The sequence below is a fragment of the Rattus norvegicus genome, chromosome 2 (assembly GCF_036323735.1).
Source record: "Rattus norvegicus strain BN/NHsdMcwi chromosome 2, GRCr8, whole genome shotgun sequence".
In the NCBI taxonomy this organism is placed as follows: domain Eukaryota; kingdom Metazoa; phylum Chordata; class Mammalia; order Rodentia; family Muridae; genus Rattus; species Rattus norvegicus.
The window spans coordinates 163,770,653-163,792,980 of record NC_086020.1 but is presented as its reverse complement, the minus strand read 5'-3'; the positions used below and the strand labels follow the sequence as shown (position 1 = coordinate 163,792,980).

Sequence of the window (22,328 nt, the reverse complement as noted above, 5' to 3'; positions counted from 1 at the left end):
TTAATTTACACCCTTATCTCCTCCCGCCGTTGATTTCTTTAGAAGACAATCTAATTAGCTTCCTGTAAGCTACAGAATAGAGGGTTTACAATGCCGCATGATGAGAGTATTTATGAAAGTTCAAGAAACATGTGTTTCAGTAACAGAATTCCTAAGTATATATGCTCAGATTATACTTAATTAAGATTTTGGATTAGAGTATATTATTACTTGGTAAAATGAAATTAATAAAGTTAATTTTTATTTAAGGATTAAACTTTAAATGCTTGATTCTTAGACTAATTATTATATATGGAGTCACATTTTGAAACTGACTATGTACTTTGATATAATAGATTAAAAATAAAAATATATGAATTCCTGCCTTTGCTAATTCTTTTATTCTCTCATACATTATACCCCAAATTTAGTTTCACCTCCCTCCTCTATTCCCAGCCACTCCCCTATGCATCTTCTCTCTCCCAATCCCCTCCTCCTCTTTTTCCCTTCAGAAAGATGTAAGTTTCCAAAGAATTTCAACCAAATTTGTCATCCCATGTTCCAATGAGTCTAGGCACTCCTTTTTTCTATTCTCGAAGTTAACTTCTGTTGTCTCTGAAGTTAAAGTCTTAGGTCTAAGTAAATACAAATATGGATGTACACAGCTGATTTTTAAAAAATACATTGTTAACTATAAAGAATGTTCTTCAAAAGGTTGAAGTAATAAATATTAATTTTCCTTGTCTATGGAGTAAGAAAAACTATAGAAACCCCATATTACAGTTACTACCTAGTAACACATAAAGTAGACTATTATCAATATAGCCTAATTTGGACAATGACATAATATGAAAGAATAGTTACTGTACAATAACATATATATATATATATATCAAATAGGACAAGTTTCAAAAGTATATCTGTCACATAATACATTCTCTCTTTTTTTGCCTTCTTTTTTGGACATTTTTTATTTATATTTCAAATATTACTCCCTTTCCTGGTTTCCTGTCCACAAGCCCCTATCCCATTCCCCTCCTCCTTCTTCTATAAGGGTGTTCCCCCTCCCCAACAACCCCCCTTCCAGCCTTCCCGCCCTGACATTCACTACACTGGGGAGGTCCAGCCTTGGCAGGAGCAAGGGCTTCTCCTCCCATTGGTGCCTAACAAGACCATACTCTGCTATATATGCAACTGGAGCCATGGATCTGGTCTGTCCATGTGTTGTGTTTATACTGCCCAAACACATAATACTTTCAATATGCCTTCCTAAATCAAAAATCAATCATACAATTGAAAGTTATCTTGAAACACAGGAAGAGGCAAATATCAAAAGAAGGAATGGATGTGTGCTGGATTGTGTGTGTGTGTGTGTGTGTGTGTGTGTGTGTGTGTGTGTGTGTGTGTGTGTGTGTGTGTATGTGTGGTGTGTGTGTGGTGTGTATGTGTGTATAGAGAGAGAGAGAGAGAGAGAGAGAGAGAGAGAGAGAGAGAGAGAGAGAGAGAGAGAGAGATTGATTTTGAGCTATTGGATCCAGGTATACAGCAGAACGTTTGGAAAACATTCTCTGAGCTCCTGGGTATAGACTTTCGTATTCCATGTCCACAACCTCAAAATCAATTGATAGTGGATAAACTACTTAATACTTTGACAGATTATTTCTTAATTTATGAAATGAGAAGAGGTTGAAAGCTCTGAGGAAAGAAAAGTGAGTGCACGAAGGGTAAAGCTTTCCTTGAAGAGTGGCTCACAAACACCAGATAATTAGGATTATAAAGCCATCAAGTTTTCCTACATTTATACATGTGGACACAGACAAACAGGTATATATGCAGTATGATTTAAAACAAACTGGTACTTGAAGAGATTTATTTCTCAAGTCATTTGTGTGCCAATTAATGGTCAAAGGCAGCTGTCTTTGTGTTAAGAATTGTCTCCTTCCTAGCTGTGAACATTTTTCTGGAAGTGCAGCATAAAGATGAGTTGTTTCGGACCTCAGAAACACCAGGCCTTTGCAGAGGCAGGTAATACCAATCCCCACACCATCTACTATCAAAATCAGTGTCATAAAACAAACAAACAAACAGACAAACAAGCAAAACATGGTAGGAAGATTTGCATGTGATCTAGCAATGCCATGCCCTCTGCTTATTGTTTCCTTATGGGTGGAGAAGAGAATGTTCACAACATCCCATACCAGTACAGACAATGAATGTGTTGTGTTAGTCATGCAAGGAGTTTCTAATACATCTACCTCATCGCAGCCATGGTTCTTCTCATAAAATTATGACTATGCCTTGGGACTTTCTCAATATCACAGGCTCTGTTAAATTCATTTAACTTGAGTGCCAAATATTATTACATATAATAGTACATATCTTTACTTTTAATTTGATATTTTCTCCTCACCAAGAGGGTGTCTCCATCAGCCTTATTCTCCAGCTAAAGGGGTTTCTGTCTAATTTCTTCATGGCCTTCTGAGCTTCTGATGATCTTTACCACCTCGCTCAGGTGATTTCTCTCATAAAAACACCAGTGCGCCTCAGGACCTTCCTGATATCACCTTTCAGTGATTATTTTAGAGGTTTGTGTTGTTGACACAATTTCGGTTTCAGCCTCAAGGAAACAAAGGTCTCCATCAAATCTATATTTCAACTCACTAATGGTTTTTTACCTCAAAGGCTCTGAGGTGAATTACTGTACAATTGCTGGACAGTTTTAGACCAGTAGATATTTCACGCAATGCAGAAGTAAATGTAAGTGATGACTTTTGCATTTTCCGTGCATATTGACATTCCAAGTAAGCTAAGTAGCATGTTTTGAGAGTGTTTAAACATTTACATCCCTAAACCTTATTACGTGATAAGTACATGTTTGTTATTTGGTAACTCCAGTATTGACAGCTTCAATATTTAAAAAATAATCTAGTCTGTCAGAATTCTCCCATGTCATCATTGTTATACAAAGTTCCATTTAAATATGTCTGACCAGATATAAGACATAGGGGATTACTCATGCTATATTCCACCATTAGCATACTATTTAAAATTAACAAATGAACAAGGTTCCTCAAGCTTTACAGATTTGCTCCTTTTGTTGTTGCTGCTGCTATTAGAAACGAGGTCTAACACTTGCTAGGAAGTGTCCTTTTTGTCGCTAAAGCCCCAACCACTTTATATAGATTAATTGACAACTAGTTCTAGCATCAGTAATAGAAGACAATTCCTTAATTGTCTTACAATTTGGTATATTTCATTTTATGAAAATGAATTGCCCATGTTACAGAAATATTAGCTATGGGCCAGTAGTAGATTTATTGACTTACTTATAAATCTGATCTAGAATTTTTTCTTATTTTTATAAACTGGGATGATATAAAATAAAAACATAGAAACCAATGAAAGATTGACTCCAGTATGTATTGCTTTGAAAGGAAAACATTCACTGGGTAAATATCACTTATGGGATTTTTAGACTTGCATGAAAGACATAAAAATTAAACAAGCAATCTCAAATATTTGTAATGAAATCAACCTGAGATTTCAAATATAAAGATTCTCCAAGGTTTAGAAGAATTCTACAATATTCACAATATTCCCAGTGTTCAAGGTTTTGTTAAGTCATAAGATTCATTCAAACCAAAAGTGAGATAAGAATTTGCCTCAGAGGGAAGTCCACATAGGTCTCTCAGCTTTGTTAAATAAAGTGGAGGTGACATTTGAGAATCCCCTGTAGACAAACAGGTCCGTTTTGCCATCTGGGAAACTCTAGCCTTGCTTAATTTCCAAATGTTATAGGAATATATTAAATTATTAGATAACATATGCGATATTTGGGATATTAGGAGAAATTCCATAGGAAAATGAAACAAGTCAAAAGCTCACCAAAAGGAAACCATCCTTGCAGAGGGAAAGACTAAATATGGTATTCCCATGAATGCCACCAATTTGCATCTGTTCCTCCTTTCTCAGCCTATACCTTGTCCTCCTTCAGCAAGACATGAATAACCTTCGATCAGAGCTTCCTGATTCCTGACCCACTTGTTGTCCAAATAAACACATTATATTTTGTATTTTCACTTCATTTACCTAACATACATTCCAATTTCCTAACAGAAATTAGAAAAAAAAACAGTTATGGACTTTCACAAGCCACAAAATTGAACCTAGAAAGGGAAAACCAGCAGCTTCATACACATTGGTTATAATTTAAAAGACGCTAAAAATAGTTCTAGAGCTACCAAGCCTGTGTGATTTTACTTTTAAGTTAACTCCAGTGACCCGAACATACTCAGCACTGGTTGCCACCTGGCAGGGTTACACAGATAATCCCCAGTGTCAATTTTCTTTCCTTTCCTTGTACTTAAAGCTACAGATAAATGTATAGTACACTAATATTGTAGCTTAGACATACTTTTCTCCTTCCCTGAAAATTGCTGTCCTAGTCAGATATTCAGAAAACTATGTTTTTAGCAAAAATATAAAGAGCGTTAACTACCACAACCACAGTGGGTGATACTCTGGTGAACAATGACTTAACCCTTTTGTTAGTGACATATAACTCTGCAAAGATTCTGCAAATGACAATGTCAAGTGTATGTGGGAAACAAAAAACACATTTTAATACATGTTTTACACTTCACTTTTGAAATAATTTTAAAAATGTTTTAATTAAAGAAAATCTGACGATTCACAGGCAATAAACTGAATTTAGAAGTAACTCAATGATAGCCGAATTTTGTTCGGGTGGAATGAAATATAGTACATTCTCTTATTAAATTAGAAGGTTGTGTCTGCTGTGACTGTGGCATCAGACTCAGGCTTTGTCTTAGATAACCAGTTACTCGTCTCAGATGTACCACCATCCCGAACAAAGGAGCATCTGCAAAAGTACTGTTGCAACAGAAGGCTCTTTGGCTCAGATGCTTGTCATAACAAGTAAATGTTAAGAAATTTTATTAAAGTTGAATAAAATTTAGGGGAGAATGTACAGATTTGTATTATTTATTTTTTAAAAAATATATTTTTGTACATAAGTGTTTTTCCTTCATGAATATCTGTATGGTGCCTATAGAGATTAGAATAAGGCATCAGATCCCATGGATTTGACTTGGCATTGCTGATAGTTTTGAGTGTGTGTTGCAAATCAAGTCTGGTATCTCCGGAAAAGCAGATAATAATATTAAACATTGAGCCATCCCTTCAAACCTTGTCTAAATATTTTGATAGACTAATTCATCTTAAAATTTTGTAAAAATTACTTTTAGAGGGGTCTACCTACAGGCTTACAACCAAATGAACATAATCAAAATATGTTATCTCGGGTGAATACTTTCTGAATCACTTTTTACAGTTTCAAGTTGTAAAAGTGACACACTATGTAACTATCACCATCTCTGACTTTGGATTATACTGATTTTAAATTTATAGACAAAAGATAAAAATGACAAATGTAAAACTAACATTTAGTCACATTAAAAGAAAATTTTAATATTTTTCCACTAACATGCATATGTTCTAAATAAGAAATTTATTTATTGAATATTATTGCTCTTCTGGACTAACATAAAGGCATCATTTGAGAAAGGTCCTCTTATATAACTTAGGACACTGTATTATGACACGTTTCCTATACCAATAAAATAAAACGCTATGCTAAAAACATACCATTTGCTATATGTTTTCTAAGAGGAAAACAATCTTCCAAACTAACCTTAGAAGAATAAGAAAATATAGTACATTCTCTCTCTCTGTTTCTCTGTCTCTGTCTCTGACTTTCTCTCTCTCTGTCTCTCTGTCTCTGTCTCTGTTTCTCTCTATCTCTGTCTCTCTCTGTCTCTCTGTATCTCTGTCTCTCTCTCTCTCCCACACACACACACACACACACACACACACACACACACACACACACACATACACACTTTTTTAACACTTTTTTTGCTTTCTTTCTTCTGTTTATGTTTCCTTTTGTTTGTTGTGTTTGGAAATTCCTACTGTTGAGTTCACAGAGTATCAACTTTATGTTGTCAGAAAAAGAAAATATATTCAATAGAATCCACCCTTCTAGTTCTGAAATATGACCTTTCCCCAGACTGGAGATAGGCACTATAAATGTTATATTGGGGTGTTGAGTAGCAACAGCGAACCACAGTTCCCAATTAGACGAGTGGGCTTATGAGTAAAGCAGCTGCTTTTGTGTCATGTACATTACACATGAATGCACACAGTTTAACTGAGACCTGGTGCATTTTCACACAGTCACCTTAAGATAGTTTTAGCTTAGCTTGGGTCTATCAGGACACAACTCTATCTTAAGTTGAGAAACATAGGCATTTCTTAAACTAGTGATTACTGTTTGAATATGCTTTTACTACAGAAGAAACTGAACCAAGTAGTCTCCAAAATACATAATTTATATGTTTGCAGTAAAATTGGATCTCCCCAAATCCAGAAACCTCCAGAAAATTATATGAGAAAGGAAGAAAGGGAAGAAGTTTTATTATATATGCACAGTTCAGCATGTTCTTAAGGAGAATAACTGGAAACTCCTTCAAAGACACTCAAGAGTTTCTTAAGTTATTCCACATTCAGTGTGATTGACAAGGAATATCAACCAACATAACTGAGTTTTTAGCAAAAGGATGTTACAGAAAAGCAGCAAGAGGCATGAGAAATTCTATAACAAAACTGAAATGTAAGATCAACAATGTGGAGTACTTCTAAGCTCTATGACATTAGTATTCTGATCTAATCAACAAAAAGCTACAGGACTAGTCTATCTAGAGTTTGTTAAATCTTCCCATTTAAAATCCACTTGTGATACTAGTAAAACAATTTCATTAAAAATATTTTATTTACCTTTTACATTTGAAAACAACCTTACTTTTACATTTTTCTATTTTTCTTTTACTGAAAATAGAATTCTTTTATACAATATATTCTGATTAATATTTTCTCTCCCCATACCCCTATTCATATTCATACTTTTTCTATCTCTCATTAAAAAAGAAAAACCGGGGTTGGGGATTTAGCTCAGTGGTAGAGTGCTTGCCTAGCAAGCACAAGGCCCTGGGTTTGGTCCTCAGTTCCGAAAAAAAAAAAAAAAGAAAAAAAAAGACAAAATAACAAAAAAAAAAGAAAAACCTCTAAATAATAATGGTGATAATGAAAATAATAATCTTCTTCATCATCATCAACAACAACAGAAAACAGATCCTTTATGTCTTTCATTAGAAATAAGCATAATAATGATAAAAATAAAAATAGCAATAAAATGAGATAAAACTAAAACAAACGAATCAGAATAGAAAAAAAAACAGAAGAAAAAGGGTCAAGAAAAAGCACAAAAAACACATGTACACTCAGAGTTACATAGGAATCCCATGAAAACACAAACCAGGAAGCCATTATGTACACAAAGAACCTGTTACATTTTTTTAAAAAATTCCTGATAAAACATTATGAGATAAAGAACCTGCACAGATGTCCTTGAGTTTGTTTTGTGACAAGCATTTACTGCTGGGCATGGAGACTGGTCCTAATAGTGGTTTGTTTCCCTAATGAAACTCCCTTGGAGAAACCAATTTTTCATTTGGGAGTGGTTATCAATTACGTAAGGTTGGTGGCTTGTGTTTACTTTCCCCATTCAACAACAACAACATCATCAACTCCAGAAAAGACAGGGTGATAATCTAACTAACTAAAAATTATTTAAAGGAGTTGTTGGCTGTCTACTTTATACACTTGGGAATATATATATGAAAATATATTATCATTTATACATATATAATAAAACGATATTTTCTAAGCAGTTCTTAAGTAGAATTGAGGGAGTTCTAGAATTATAGGTAATTACTAGGCAGGAAAAGTGAGGACCTTGTAACTCAAGAAGTATGAAAATAACAGTTTCTCTCTCTCTCTCTCTCTCTCTCTCTCTCTCTCTCTCGTGTGTGTGTGTGTGTGTGTGTGTGTGTGTGTGTACATGCATGTCTGTTTCTCACATGTTCACAAGCATGCACAAATGTGCAGACACAGTTTGTCTTAAGTATTCAGTACAGTAGTAAACTAAAGAGGGTTGAAAATAGTATTAAAAATAAAAGTAGATTCAGTTATTATGAGATGGATTGAAACCATAGATAAAAGCCTTGCATATTATGTTTTTTGCTGTATTAATCCCAGTAAGCAGAAAGTTTAAATCACCTAAAAGTTCAGAAACATTTTTGTTTATGTCTTTATCTTATTTCTCTGCCGTAGTTGATTAGCATATCAGAGTGAATGAAATGAGAAATTCTTGCACTGAATTGAGGTTTCCTTATGAGATTTGCATTAAAATTGATTTTTACAAACCTTTTATTCTGTTTTGTTTTTGTTTCTTGTTTTGTTAGTTGGTGTTTGTACTTGTTTGTTTGCTTGTTTTACGGTTTTGGCTAGTCTGGAACTCTTGAATACCAGGCTGGCTTTGAACTAACAGAGATCTACTCTCATTTCTACTGCCCTGTAAATTGTTCTCTTATCAGGATATTGTACTTTCATTAAGTCTTTTTATAAAATATACCTCCTCCATTTTAGGGCTACCTTTCTACCTCCACACACCTGGACTCTCTCTGACAAGAATAGATTCCCAGTTATGTATGTCTCACCATACCTGCATACATATATGCATATATCTATACATATAATTTTGCTTCAACATATTTTTTAAAATATGAAGGGGAATGATGTACTTTAACTTTCAGAGAATGTTTATTTTCCCTGCAGGAGAAATATTTTCTCCTTGGAGAAGCTTTAAGGAAACATATATCAAATCCAATGTTTTCTTAATCATTTCTTTGCTATAATTTATAACAGAAAAAGTGCACCGTAGACATTCTCTGACTGCAGGGCAATGTCTCCTCCTCTCATTTTAGGTCACTGCAGTGTGAGTTGCTATGATGTCCTGGAAATGAGCTAGGCTAGCCCTACAATCCATCTGAGACCTCAAAGGTCTTTAATGTCTTACTGTCCGATAGTGCCTCAAACATTCCAATGTTTTGCCTTAGCACACAAATGACTTTAAGGATCAAATTATAAAAGAGTGCCTACCAACTAGCCTTGTTCTTTCAAAATTGGATAATCATCTAGTATAAGAAATTCAATATAGAGCAGCATCATATTGGGTTATAGAGTGGGAAAAGAAGAGAAACCGTATCTTGTATCTTCATGAGCTCCAGTGGAATGAAAGTTTAAAGGGCATAAACATCACAGAGTTGTCCTTCAGGTATTCACGGGAAATATATTTAGGGGATAGTATGATCATTCAGCTTTCAAGAGCTTAAGAGATGTTTCAGTACTGCAATTTAACAAGAATTCTAATTCTGATATAACCACTATTATGAAACATGTTACTAAGTAATCAATGAACTTGTCTTATGTAAATGTTCCATTTATATTTAAATCATAAACCAAAAAGCAATGCAATCATGTATTATTTGATATAAATGTACTTCATTTTGTTAAGTTGTTTTAGATTTGTTAATATTATTTTTATATGTATGTGAACAATATGCATGGCTATTGTCCACATTGGTCAGGAGTGAGCATCAGATCCCCTGTAACTGGAAGTATGGGTGCTTATTGTTACATGGAGTGAATGCTAGAATTGAGCTTGGATACTCTCCAAGAGCAGCAGTGCTCTTGACAGCTGAATGTTCTCCCCAGCCCCTGAATACATTTTTAGTGAATTCTTGAAGGATATCTCTGTGATATCCATGCCTTTTAAACTTATTTTCAATTTTGCCCAGCACCTGGAGACAAAATAAATCAAATCAAAATTTGGGTTATTGAAGTTAAAGTTTATCAGGGAGTATTTATGCACTTTTACTAGCACATATAGTTGGGTTATAGGAGGACGTCAGAATTAGTCGCACTCTCCATGCTCTTCTCTCTGCAAGAAAACTGAATCAGTACAACTTCCTTAGGAAGGAAAAGGTGGAGACACAAGCTTTGTCCTCAAACCAAAGTTCAAGAGTTTAAAGATGTTGTTATGAGAATCAAATGTTGTGTGGCATTGTTAATAGCAACTGGCCCAAGCAGAGGGCTTACATATTTTCCTGATTTCTTTAGAAAAGAATGAGAAGTAGATTAAGACAAAAGAGGAGAACTTTCTCCAGGAAATTTTTTATTTTGTTGAATAATGAAAAGTGAGATTATCAGGCACAGGCTGTATTGTTCTTGGAAGGAGATGGAATTCTCTGAGGAGCTGGGAGAAAATAGGGAAGCTACCCCCCATTTTCACATGGACAATGCTCCCTTGAAAGCCAAATTTCTAAAGCAAGTTAGAAACAGCCTGAGAGGATTTCACGGATCTTTGAAATGTTGGGAATTTCAAATAACCTCTCCAAATATCTTGAATGTAAATCACTTTTGTAAACAATGTGTATAAAAATCTACTATAATATATCGCCTTATTTTGATATTTGACTAGTAAATTTAAAGCTTATAACCTGATAGATTGTATATGCACAATGTATATTTTTATGGATCTCAAAGTAATTATTCAAGTATATAAATGCACACACATATATGCATACATATATATCAAAAATGGAAATTTAGTGATCAATAATGTTCTTTAAAATTTAAACCTATGTAAACCTATGTGTATATATTTCATTACATAGCTCTAAAGTAATAAAATACAAAGATGTATGCATACTGAAGTTACTTTGAAGGGAAACAATCATATATACTTCCCTATTTTAAATTCTTCATTCTTGACCTATCTTAGAGACCAGAATAAAGAAACCTGACGATTATAGGAGCAGAATCATAATATGATAGTAACAATGGAGTAGCTAGTGAGCTAGCCTGCCAAACAAAGTAAAGCAAAATCTCTCAACCTACTTACAAACTGGTAACATGAAAGAAAGAAAACAGAAGTCTAAGTTGGAGACTGGAACCCCTACAAGGATGGTGACTGTCAAGGACAGCCAGTGTTGTATTGGCCTGACAATGAGCTAAAACTACCAGCTAACAAAACAAGTGAGAGATAACTAGGGGGAGATAAAAAGCCACCAGACAAAAAGCTCAGCATTGTGCCCCTTCTTTTGGGACCCTTCACACTCTCAGGAGTTTCTGTCATTGTTCACTTTTCCCACACAATCTATGTGTCATAAATGTTATGTGGCCAGTCATGTGTTAGATGAGAAGAAATGCAGTATGTCTGAAAGACAGCTCTCCCCCAAGTCAGATCATAGGAAATGTGATATTTTCCTCCTTACTACGAGAAAAATAAATTACGTATCCATCATTTTAGGCATTAAAATATTAAATCTTGACTCTGGGCCCACGTGTATGTCAGACATTAAGATATCAGTTACATGAAATAAGGATGATGCCTTCTGGGAATAAAGCATATTAATGAGATGCCAAGTCAGAAGAAAAAAGCCAATATTCATCAAACACATATTACATGTCAGCCCTCTGTCTGAGGATGTGGAAGTATGTTTGAAATACACAAGTGAGCAAACAACATCACGTTATAAAGATACAGTTCACAAAAGTTCAGTCCCTTCATATTTACACACATTCCATAGTCAATTGATTCCACAAAATTTATAAAATAAACCACATTTATTACCCAGTTATTTCAAGTGAATAATAACTTCTTGTTAAAAAATAACATAAATAACAATTTAATCTGGGGAAAAGAAACTGTCTCAAAATATTGTTGTTCGCAATCATCATTTTTTGCAATAGTTGGAACAATTGTACCTGCAGTATAGGAAATTTGTTGACTAACCCTGTTCATTAAAATTAGATTCTATGTGGAGGAGATAGGATAACTATGGTTAAAGTTAAATAGCTATTGATTGAATTATTTGTAGACTATCAAACATTAAAAGATCATCATCCATAACTTTAAAGTATTTTAATAATATATAGTGTTAATCACCTTTTTCTCTGTTTGTAGATACCATTTTGTTGATTTTCTAATTACCATTAGTTCTTATAATCAGATATATAAAAATCCCTCAGAGCTTAAGACCCCAAAATTCTCTGCCAATATGTTAACTGTATGTAGTAATCCAGAATGGTATATAACACTGGTATGTAAACTCTGTGTACATACAAGCATGTAGACCAGTGCTGTGAGGCCTTTTGTAGATACCACTGTGAGGTAATATTACCTTCACACCATGAAAATAATTGAGGAGACAGCAAAATATACTTTTTTCAAAGCTCAGAATTCAAATATTTTGTATGAACTAATTTTACTTCTGAATGGAATATTATATTATTCTCAACATGAGCCAGACTGGCGCGTACACACACACACACACACACACACACACACACACACACACACGTGTATATATATATACACTGAACAGATATCTGAAACTGTGGCTCTCCCTCATGACACATTAAAAAGCACATTCTCTATTTGAGAAATAATTCAGTCATCAAAATCATTTGATTTTTTTTAGAAAACACAAATATTTTATAAGATGCCATGGGGAAATAAATCCCACAACAGCAATTTAAAAAAACTGTATTAAAGTGATAAAAATAACAAAACACACTTCATTTTTTTGTGTTCTATGTTTGTTCATTAGACACAAAAAGAAGGTTATGGTGGTAAATTCATCACTAACACTGATAAATTATGTAAAGCAGAAAAGCTAAAAATGTTTTGCATTTATTTTATAAATAAAATGGTTTTTAATCTTATGCATCTTTTATTAAAATTCAATAGAAACCTTTAAAAACTGGCCAATCCGTTTAGTACTTACCTCATGTGAGTAATAATAAGTGTTGGGGTGGGAATGAAAAAGTCATCCACTCTGTCAAACTGTTTCCCGACAGGCTGTGTGTGGATGGTGTGGTGAGGCACATTCCCGCTGGCCAGAGTGATCACCTAAGTAGAATACACAGGGCTTAGTCCCAGCATTGCAGAATATGAAGCTTCTTTTTATTCTAGTTAGAATACATTTGTATAAACTCCACTTTCCTTTTCAGAGTTGGTATTTAGTAACAAATTTCTACAAAGAATGACTATGCATATGACTATTGTACCAGGTAGACAGAGAATACCTTAGGATGTAATGTCCCCACAACACATCTAATTGTAAGAGACACAAGATTATAAGTACACATAGGCATTCTGTACCTTGTGGAGTCTGATAAAGCAGTAAAACAAAAAAGAATGAGGTAATATGAAACAAGTACTAGATTCTGTTTCTTCTGTAGTCTAAAGGAAGATATATATCCATGAAAGAAAAAATGAAATGTGCATCAAGTGAACTTTCAAACTCTGAGAAGAAATAAAACATATTTCCAAAAATGTTATTCATTTTAAAAATGTATTTATTTATGTAGTGTGGTGTGTGTGTGTGTGTGTGTGTGTGTGTGTGCATGTGTGTGTGTGTGCGTGTGTGTGTGTGTGGTTTAGATGTGTGTTCATATCCTTATGTATGTACAATATCACAAATATAGAAATCCATGGACAACTTCCAGGAGTTAGTTTTGCATAAAATATCATTATATTTAAAATGATTTATTTCTCCTTTTTCTATTTATCAAGTTCTGGACATTCTTTTATATTTCTTGCACCAGGACAGTGCTTAAAGAAACAATTATTTGGTTAAAATTTTGTTTGTTTTCAAGTGATAAGCATGCAGGTGGCATGGTAGGTGTCTGAGCAAGTAAGCATGACCTCTTCCAAGCCTGGAGACCTGTGAAACACTTGGAAACTTACTTCTGACCAACTATGAAACTGTGGAAAACTGTCTCATCATGGCTTTTAGAATAGCAAATTTTATATTTTACAAAAATCAATGCCATTTTAAAAATAAAATACAACTATGATACAACTGAACTCTGTCGAAAATCACTCATTAGTATGGTGATGGCTCATGGGCATTTTTAATAATGAGAATTGCAGAAAATTAATAATTTTCGAGCAAATTTGTCAAAACTGTGCACCTTAAAAATCTAGCTTAAACAGCTAAGAGAACACAGCAGATGATAAGATTCCTCTCTGCACATTTACAGGTTATTATGAATAGTTTAAGTGATGGATATGTACACGGCTTTGTATGTCTAGGTGGGCAATTACATATTATCAATTGGATCAGAAAAATCTAGCTTAAAAATAGAAAGTGAAATTGTTCTAGCATTTGAGTAAAATACTACAATAATGGAAAGCCATCAGATTCATTAAATCACTGTAAATAACAACTCATTGGGATTGAAAAAAATCACATTTAAGTTTCTTCATTAAAGTATTTTTAAAATTCAATGATTTAGGGCTCTACATTAGTGGCACACTCCAGGCAGCACTGTTTCACAAGTAGTTTGAAGGTTTATAATGAACCTTCGATTTCCTTCCCCCTTACTCTTAAACTTGTTTCTGAGGATCTGAGGGCTATGACACAGGGTCACAGCCAAAAATTTTTCCCCAGTTTTGTGAACTCATCATGTAAATAACCTAAAATAGAGGCAACTGTCTCTAGAGTAACACAGAACATTCCTCAATTAAACAGGGGCCTGTGCTCTAGGTGATGTAAGAGTATACATCAGCCTTTAGGGTGGTAGTCAGATTCCATTGTCTCTACCTCAGGACTTCACTGAGAATACTCAGGCAAGGCCAAAGCTCAAATCTGTTTATTACTGGATGGATGTTTACTGAGGATATGGCTATTTCACTAAACCTTCTCTGGCACACCTGCTGAGCTGCACCATATAACCCTCATCACATGACTTGCTATCATATTCTTTATAGATCAGATGTTCTACAACTGTGAATGAAAATAATATTTTGTGCTCTATAAATCACCCACCATCAGGAAATCTAACAGCATTAGAAATTAGGCAAACTATGTTTCTTTTTCTAATGGTCTTAACTCTTATGGTCACTTATTTTATCATATAATTGGGACTGTTAATAAATATCTGGATGATCCTAGTCTGAAATAAGAACCTAGGTTTTACACATTTTTCAGTCTCTATGCATAGATGATGACTGAAACCACATTTCCCATCAGGAAGAACGTCATAGTTTAATGTTCATTAACATCTATGAGACACCTAAATGTCTTAAAATCTATACTTGCTCAGCTTCTATGACATGTTCTACCTGTAAAGTTGGCGATGTCTTCTCCATGCTGCCCCAGCTCAGCACCCAGACCTGGTCATGTGACTTGTCGTAGTGTAATTTAACTGGTACAGGGTCTGTACTCACTGCCTGCAATCAAGAAAAATTGAAAAAATAATGTTTTAAAATGTTGGCATTATTGGAAAAATGGATGAGAAATGAAAGAAGAATCTAGAAATTCAGGAATAATATTAAAGTTGTATTTGGCCAGATACCTGATTTTCTAAGCCCTATTAGATTAATCTGAAAATATCATATTCAACATAATTTTCCTTCAACATTTATACAGCTTCCTGTATCCTCTTCAGCTGTCTGACGTGAATTTAGAGTCAAGGAGAGCTGTTTTAAAAGGAAGGATTACAAAATATGGTATGTCTGCTCACTGCAGTTCAGTGATGACACAGTTTGGCTGTGTTTCTATTCTGTTTTCACTATCTTCATAGAGGACTTGACTGAACTGAAGTCACCAGGGTCCAAAAGCCATATCTGTATAGAAGGTCTTATAGGCCTCAGGAGAGGTTAGAATTCCATGGATGTAATGCTGCAGCTCTAGCTGATATGGCCTGGGTCATCTTAGCAAACTTCTTAACCATTCATTGCTTTCCTGTGTCTGAACTAATAGTTGTCCAAACGTCAGAAAACACCATGGAGTGCTTTAATAGTCCTCCAGATTCCTCCAGTCTCCAGTGTCATCAAATAGCATCAAAAGCCTACAGCAATAATTTTCTTGTATCTGAGACAATGAGCAGATACTTGAAAATGGCTTGATTTTGACTTTCCATTGTTCTTTTGACTGTAACCATTCATTCAATCATTTTCACATCGGAATCTGTTATTCAGGACAACATGACTCCATGTTCCTAGGCATCAGCACTTTTTATTCTTTTGATCTGAGAACAGCATTGCATCACATGACCATTCCTGGACTCAAAATGGCAACAGTTTGGCCAATAGATTTAAATCTACTACTGATTGTATGACTTAATTTCTTTAATGAGAGGGAGAATGTTACCAAACAAAAGTAAATGATGTTTTAAAATTTTTTGTAACATACTTGGTGTGTTAAATATATTTTTGTTAATGATATTTATTATAGTAAGCATTCATTTTAAATATAATTATAAGAAAACAAATTGTTGCTAGTAAGTTTTTTTGCTCACCCTCATTTCTTACTATTAATATTATAAGCCTAACAGCTGGAAGGTAATTTACTGTATTAGTTACTTTTATATGCTTTCTAAATTTGTAATATGAAATAAATAATATTCAGTCCTACTTTAACCCAAAAATGACAGTCTCATTCCAAAGTTGTTGAATATTATCAAAATTCCCCAAAATATAACTCACAGGAATATGCAGCTCTTTTTTATTAATCATTTTATTCATCTATATTTCAAATGATATCCCTGTGCCCAGTTACCCACCACAAACCCCTATCCCATCCTCTTTGTCTCCCCTCTCCTTTGCCTCTGTGACAGTGCTTCTCCACCCACTCACTCATTCCTGCCTCACAACTCGAGAATCCCACTACACTGGGGCATCAAGCCTCCAAGGACCAAGGGCCTCCCCTACCATCAATGCCAGATAAGGTCATCCACTACAAAATATGTATCTGGAGTCACTTTGAAAATCAATCTGGAAGTTCCTCAGAAAATTGCAAATAGTTCTACCTGAAGACCCAGCTATAGCACTTTTGGACATATACCCACCCCAGAAATGTTCCAACATATATAAGGTCACCTGATTCATTATGTTTATAGCAGACTTATAAACATATAATATATATATTATAATATATATTATTATAATTATATAATATATAACATATATATATTATATAGATATATAATAGTGAGAAGAAGAAACAACCCAGATGTTCTTTGACAGAAGAATGGATACAGGAAATGGGGTACTTTACTCAATGAAGTCCTACTCAGCTATTAATAACAATCAGTTTATGAAATTCGCAAGCAAATGGGTGGAACTAGAAAATATCATCCTGAGTGAGGTAGCCCAGACACCGAAGAACATTCATGGTATGTACTCACTGATAAGTGGGTATTAGCCCAAAAGTTCAGAATATGCACCATAAAACCCACAAACCATGTGCAGTATAAGAAGGAAGACCAAAGTGTAGATGCTTCGATCCTACATAGAATGTATAACAAAATAATGAATGAGCTAGAGGGAGGGAGAGACCTTGCATGGAGAGAGGAGGGGGAAGGGGAGAGAGACAGAAACAGGTATTGGAAGGGACAGGAGAGAAGTACAAAGAATCAGGAAATTGAATAGAAACATTTAGCAGAGGCAGATGGGGAACTGGGGTTGTCACTAGAAAGTTTCAAACTCCAGGGTTTGAAAAAGGTTCCCAGGAGCCAATGGTGACAACTTGAGCTGAAATATCCAACAAAAGGGAGATACAACCCTGTAGTGACCATTGCCAATAGATAGGCACAGGCCCCAGTAGAGGGATAAAGACACCCGTGCATCTCTAAATTTTTAACCCAGAAATGTTCCTGTATAAAAGAAAGACATGGACAAAAAATAGAGACTGGAGGTAAGGCCAGGCAGAGACTCCCCTCCCACATCAAGGTATCCACCCTGTCTGCAAACACCAAACCCAGACACTATTGCTGATAACAAGAAGTGCTTGCTGACAGAAACCTAATATGGTTGTTCCCTGAGAGGTTCTATCAGCACCTGACCAATACGGATGCAAATACTCACCGTCAAACATGGTACTGAGCCTGGAGACCACGATGAAAAAGCTAGGGGAAAGCCTGAAGGAGTCGAAGGGGATTGAAACCCAAAAGAAGAATAGCAATTGACTGGATCGCCCAGAGTTTCCAGAGACTAAACCACCAACCAAAGAGTCTCATAGGAGGGAGTTAGGACTCCAGATACATATGTAGTAGAGAATGGCCTTACCTGACATCAATGGGAGAGCAGTGTACGAGGATGCTAGAGTGGTGAGGTGGGAAGAGGTGAAACGGTGGAGGAGCACCCTCATCAAGGCAAAAGGAAGGGGACAGAGGTGGGTGGGATGAGGGGCTTGGTAGAGGGGTAACAGGGAAGGAGGATATCATTTAACTGGTAAACAAATAAAAACGATTAATAAAAACCAATTCATCTGTATATGGTTATACCAGCCTAGTTTGTATGCAATCTAAAACAGACTGATCATTATGTCTCCATAATTTTAAAGAAATTACTGAAAACAACAACAACAAACAAGAAAGAACTTCATGATACTTGAATTTAAGAATACAGCAGGACAATAGATGAAAGTTTATAAATGACTTCTAAGATCAAGAAGGGATTCAAATAGGAATTTCCAGTCTACTAGAGCTTAGACAGTGCTATTGCCTTTCTGGGGCCTTTCCTAAGTAATATCCATCCGATGCATGGCCACAGGAGTAAGAAAACTATGACTTGCCCACCAGAGGTCATTTATCCAATAGCCCATACTGCACTCCTTCCTAATAAGGGAATGAACACAAAAAATGTTTTGTTTAAGAAAGCTCCAACTTATTCTTCACATATCTGAACCCCATTAGAAAATGGAAAGAAAATCAGAGAATCTCCAACAGCTGTATCTGTGGTGGAAGCTAAAATCCACAGTGCCCGGGAGATACAGTATGCATAATGCTCAAAGGGAGGCATTCTAAATCCATTATTTAAACTAATAAGAAAACTATAGTAAGTCCCTATCCTTATTTCTCTTGTGAAATAGGACTAGCAATACTTGCTTCCAAAATTTCTCGTGACTATTGAGATAGATAATGGGTATCTGTGTCGAGTGAATATCGAGGAGTACTGAAATACTATCATTGTAACTGCTGTAAGTACTGAGCTGCAAGAGTTCACCGATATCCTGCTTACCTAGCATGATCTTCAATGAGCCACTGGTTCCACACAGCAGTATGTATAGAGGTGCATATTAGTAAAACTTGAATTGTTTTCATGATTATGCTACCAACAAAGCAATATTTTAATCATGAAATGATATTGCAAAAAAGGTAACACTGTCTCTTTCATTAAAGAATTTACAGAATAAAGGGGTTTACATGGATTTAGGATAACTTGATTTGATAAATGACAGCTCCATACAAGTGCAAAGCAGGACAAGAGGCTAATGGACAATATGATACTTTGAATCATAAAATATGAACCTTTTACAGGCAGGAGGATCAGATCCCTTAAAAAGATGGCTTATAGAGCAGGCAAGATGTCTCAATTGATATAAATGAGTGGAAATTCATCCACAGAACCCATCTGATGGAATGAGAGCATGGAGTTCTGCATGCAATCTTGTATCATCTGCATATGTACTGTGTCAAGTACACACATACTCAAAATAACAAAATAACCTTATATAAAAATTAAGCTAAATTTAACTCAGGAAATAAATTTGATAACTTCCTTCAAATAAACTCAAATATATCTGAGACAGAAATTATTAATCAAATTTCAAAATATCAAAAGAAGTATAATGTATCTTCTCAAGTGTCAACAACAGTTTGATTGTTCTGCATTTTAGCATTTCAAAGGGATATTTCTAAGCTTGATCATTTTAAAATTTCACTATACAATTTACCAGACACAAACAAACAATAATAAGATAAGATATGGGTAAAAGTGAAGCAAATGTGATCTACTTTATTGGAGAGAAATTGATTGTTTGGAAAAGTGTACATCTAGAGTGTTAACTGCAAACTGACACATTTTAGGTTTCAAGTGACTCTTTTCACAAAATGTAGGACAGGGATGCACATGTTTGTAGATGATCACTTTGTTGAAAGGTTCCTATGTGTAACCTAATCTTGATTTGGGCTCTGAAAACACATCTACTCTAAGGTTCTTGACATCCACTTCCAGAAGAAATAAATAGCATGAGTTGAATTTTTACAAGACACCTGTAAATATACTTCTAAAATTTAAATGATCAGAAACCAGGACAATCGGCTCTTGAAAGGCAGAAAATTAGTACTTTTTTCCTTTTTTTATTAGTTTCTTTATTTACATTTCAAAAGTTATCCCCTTTCCTAATTTCCCCTTGGGGGAATTTCCCCATCCCATCCCTCTCCCTACTTCTATGAGGGTGCTCCCCAACCCACCTCCAGACTCCCTCCTGCCTCCCTGCCCTGGCATTCTCCTACATTGGGGCATCAAGCCTTCACAGGACTAAGGGCCTCTTCTCCCATTGATGTCCAACAAGGCCGGTCCTTGACTACATATGTGGCTGGAGCCATGGGTTGCTCCATGTGTACTCTTTGGTTGGTAGTTTAGTCCCTGGGAGCTCTGGGCGGTCTGGTTGGTTGATATTGCTGTTCTTGTGGATACCAAGAACTGCATGCTGACAGGAGACTGATGTAGCTATTTCCTGAGAGGCTCTGCTCGAGCATGACAAATAAAGAGACGGATGCTCACAGCCATCCATTGGACTGTGAACGAGGTCCCCAATGGAAGAGTTATAGAAAGGACAAAAAATTAGTACTTGTTAAATGCATTTATTTATTTACCAAGGATAAACCTGTGAACCTCTAATGTATAACATAATTTACAGATGACTTAACATTTTGCAGGAGTGAATCCCAGCATTCATGTAATAATAAGCAAGCCAAAAAGCTGTACAGCATGCTGAAATTAATTTATGTTATTAAGAAAAATAATATTATTTTATTTATCAAAAGCTATTATACTATTCACATGATTCTTTATGAGTACTAGTAAGTATGGGCCTTTAAAATATACCTCTCCTTAGATGGAGGTGAATGCCATTCTTAGCTTTCAATATTGGTCTTTTCTAGGCAATGCTTTTAAAGTGCAATGGGATTCTTGCATAATAAGAAATAAATAGGTCCTGCTAAGACTGAACCCCCAGTGAACTAGATTGCTGGGGGGAGGGAGGCAATGGGGGGAGGACAGGGAGGGGAACACCCATAAAGAAGGGGAGGGGGTAGGGGGATGTTTGCCCGGAAACCAGGAATGGGAATAACACTCGAAATGTATATAAGAAATACTCAAGTTAATAAAAAAAGAAAAAAAAAGAAAAAGAAAACTGAAGATCAAAGGTATAAAAACTGTAAAAAAAAAAGAAAGAAAGAAAGAAATATATTCAAATGGGTTGGGGTCATCTCCCCATGGCTGCTCATGTGCTTTGTCAAATAGGAGTTCCTGCAGTTGATCCCAGCCAGGGTGTTTAAATATTTGACATTGTGACATGACAGCATTTCCAAATGTGGTAGACCACACTCACACCTATTTGGTACTCCTAAACTCCATGGAGTTGGACAATACAGTCTTGATTCATCTAGTTACACACACTCATTTTTTTTTATTAACTTGAGTATTTCTTATATACATTTCGAGTGTTATTCCCTTTCCCGGTTTCCGGGCAAACATCCCCCTCCCCCCTCCCCTTCTTTATCGGTGTTCCCCTCCCCATCCTCCCCCCATTGCCGCCCTCCCCCCAACAATCATGTTCACTGGGGGTTCAGTCTTAGCAGGACCCAGGGCTTCCCCTTCCACTGGTGCTCTTACTAGGATATTCATTGCTATCTATGGGGTCAGAGTCCAGGGTCAGTCCATGTATAGTATTTAGGTAGTGGCTTAGTCCCTGGAAGCTCTGGTTGCTTGGCATTGTTGTACTTTTGGGGTCTCGAGCCCCTTCAAGCTCTTCCAGTTCTTTCTCTGATTCCTTCAACGGGGGTCCTATTCTCAGTTCAGTGGTTTGCTGCTGGCATTCGCCTCTGTGTTTGCTGTATTCTGGCTGTGTCTCTCGGGAGAGATCTACATCTGGCTCCTGTCGGTCTGCACTTCTTTGCTTCATCCATCTTGGCTAATTGGATGGCTGTTTATGTATGGGCCACATGTGGGGCAGGCTCTGAATGGGTGTTCCTTCTGCCTCTGTTTTAATCTTTGCCTCTCTATTCCCTGCCAAGGGTATTCTTGTTCCCCTTTTAAAGAAGGAGTGAAGCATTCACATTTTGATCATCCGTCTTGAGTTTCATTTGTTCTAGGCATCTAGGGTAACTCAAGCATTTGGGCTAATAGCCACTTATCAATGAGTGCATACCATGTATGTCTTTCTGTGATTGGGTTAACTCACTCAGGATGATATTTTCCAGTTCCAACCATTTGCCTACGAATTTCATAAAGTCATTGTTTTTGATAGCTGAGTAATATTCCATTGTGTAGATGTACCACATTT

General features: G+C 35.7%; 1 protein-coding gene across 7 annotated transcripts in view; it reads right to left on the bottom strand.

The window, feature by feature from the left end:
* The window catches only part of Fstl5 (follistatin-like 5), a 668,565-nt gene that overhangs the window by 32,160 nt on the left and 614,077 nt on the right, over positions 1 to 22,328 (bottom strand). For all 7 annotated transcript variants that reach the window (NM_001271195.1, XM_039102752.2, XM_039102749.2 and 4 more), the window contains 2 exons: positions 15,098 to 15,205; positions 12,753 to 12,877 (listed from right to left, as the gene is read on the bottom strand). In NM_001271195.1, the coding sequence (NP_001258124.1) occupies positions 12,753 to 12,877; positions 15,098 to 15,205 (233 nt within the window). The remainder of the gene's footprint in view (positions 1 to 12,752; positions 12,878 to 15,097; positions 15,206 to 22,328) is intronic.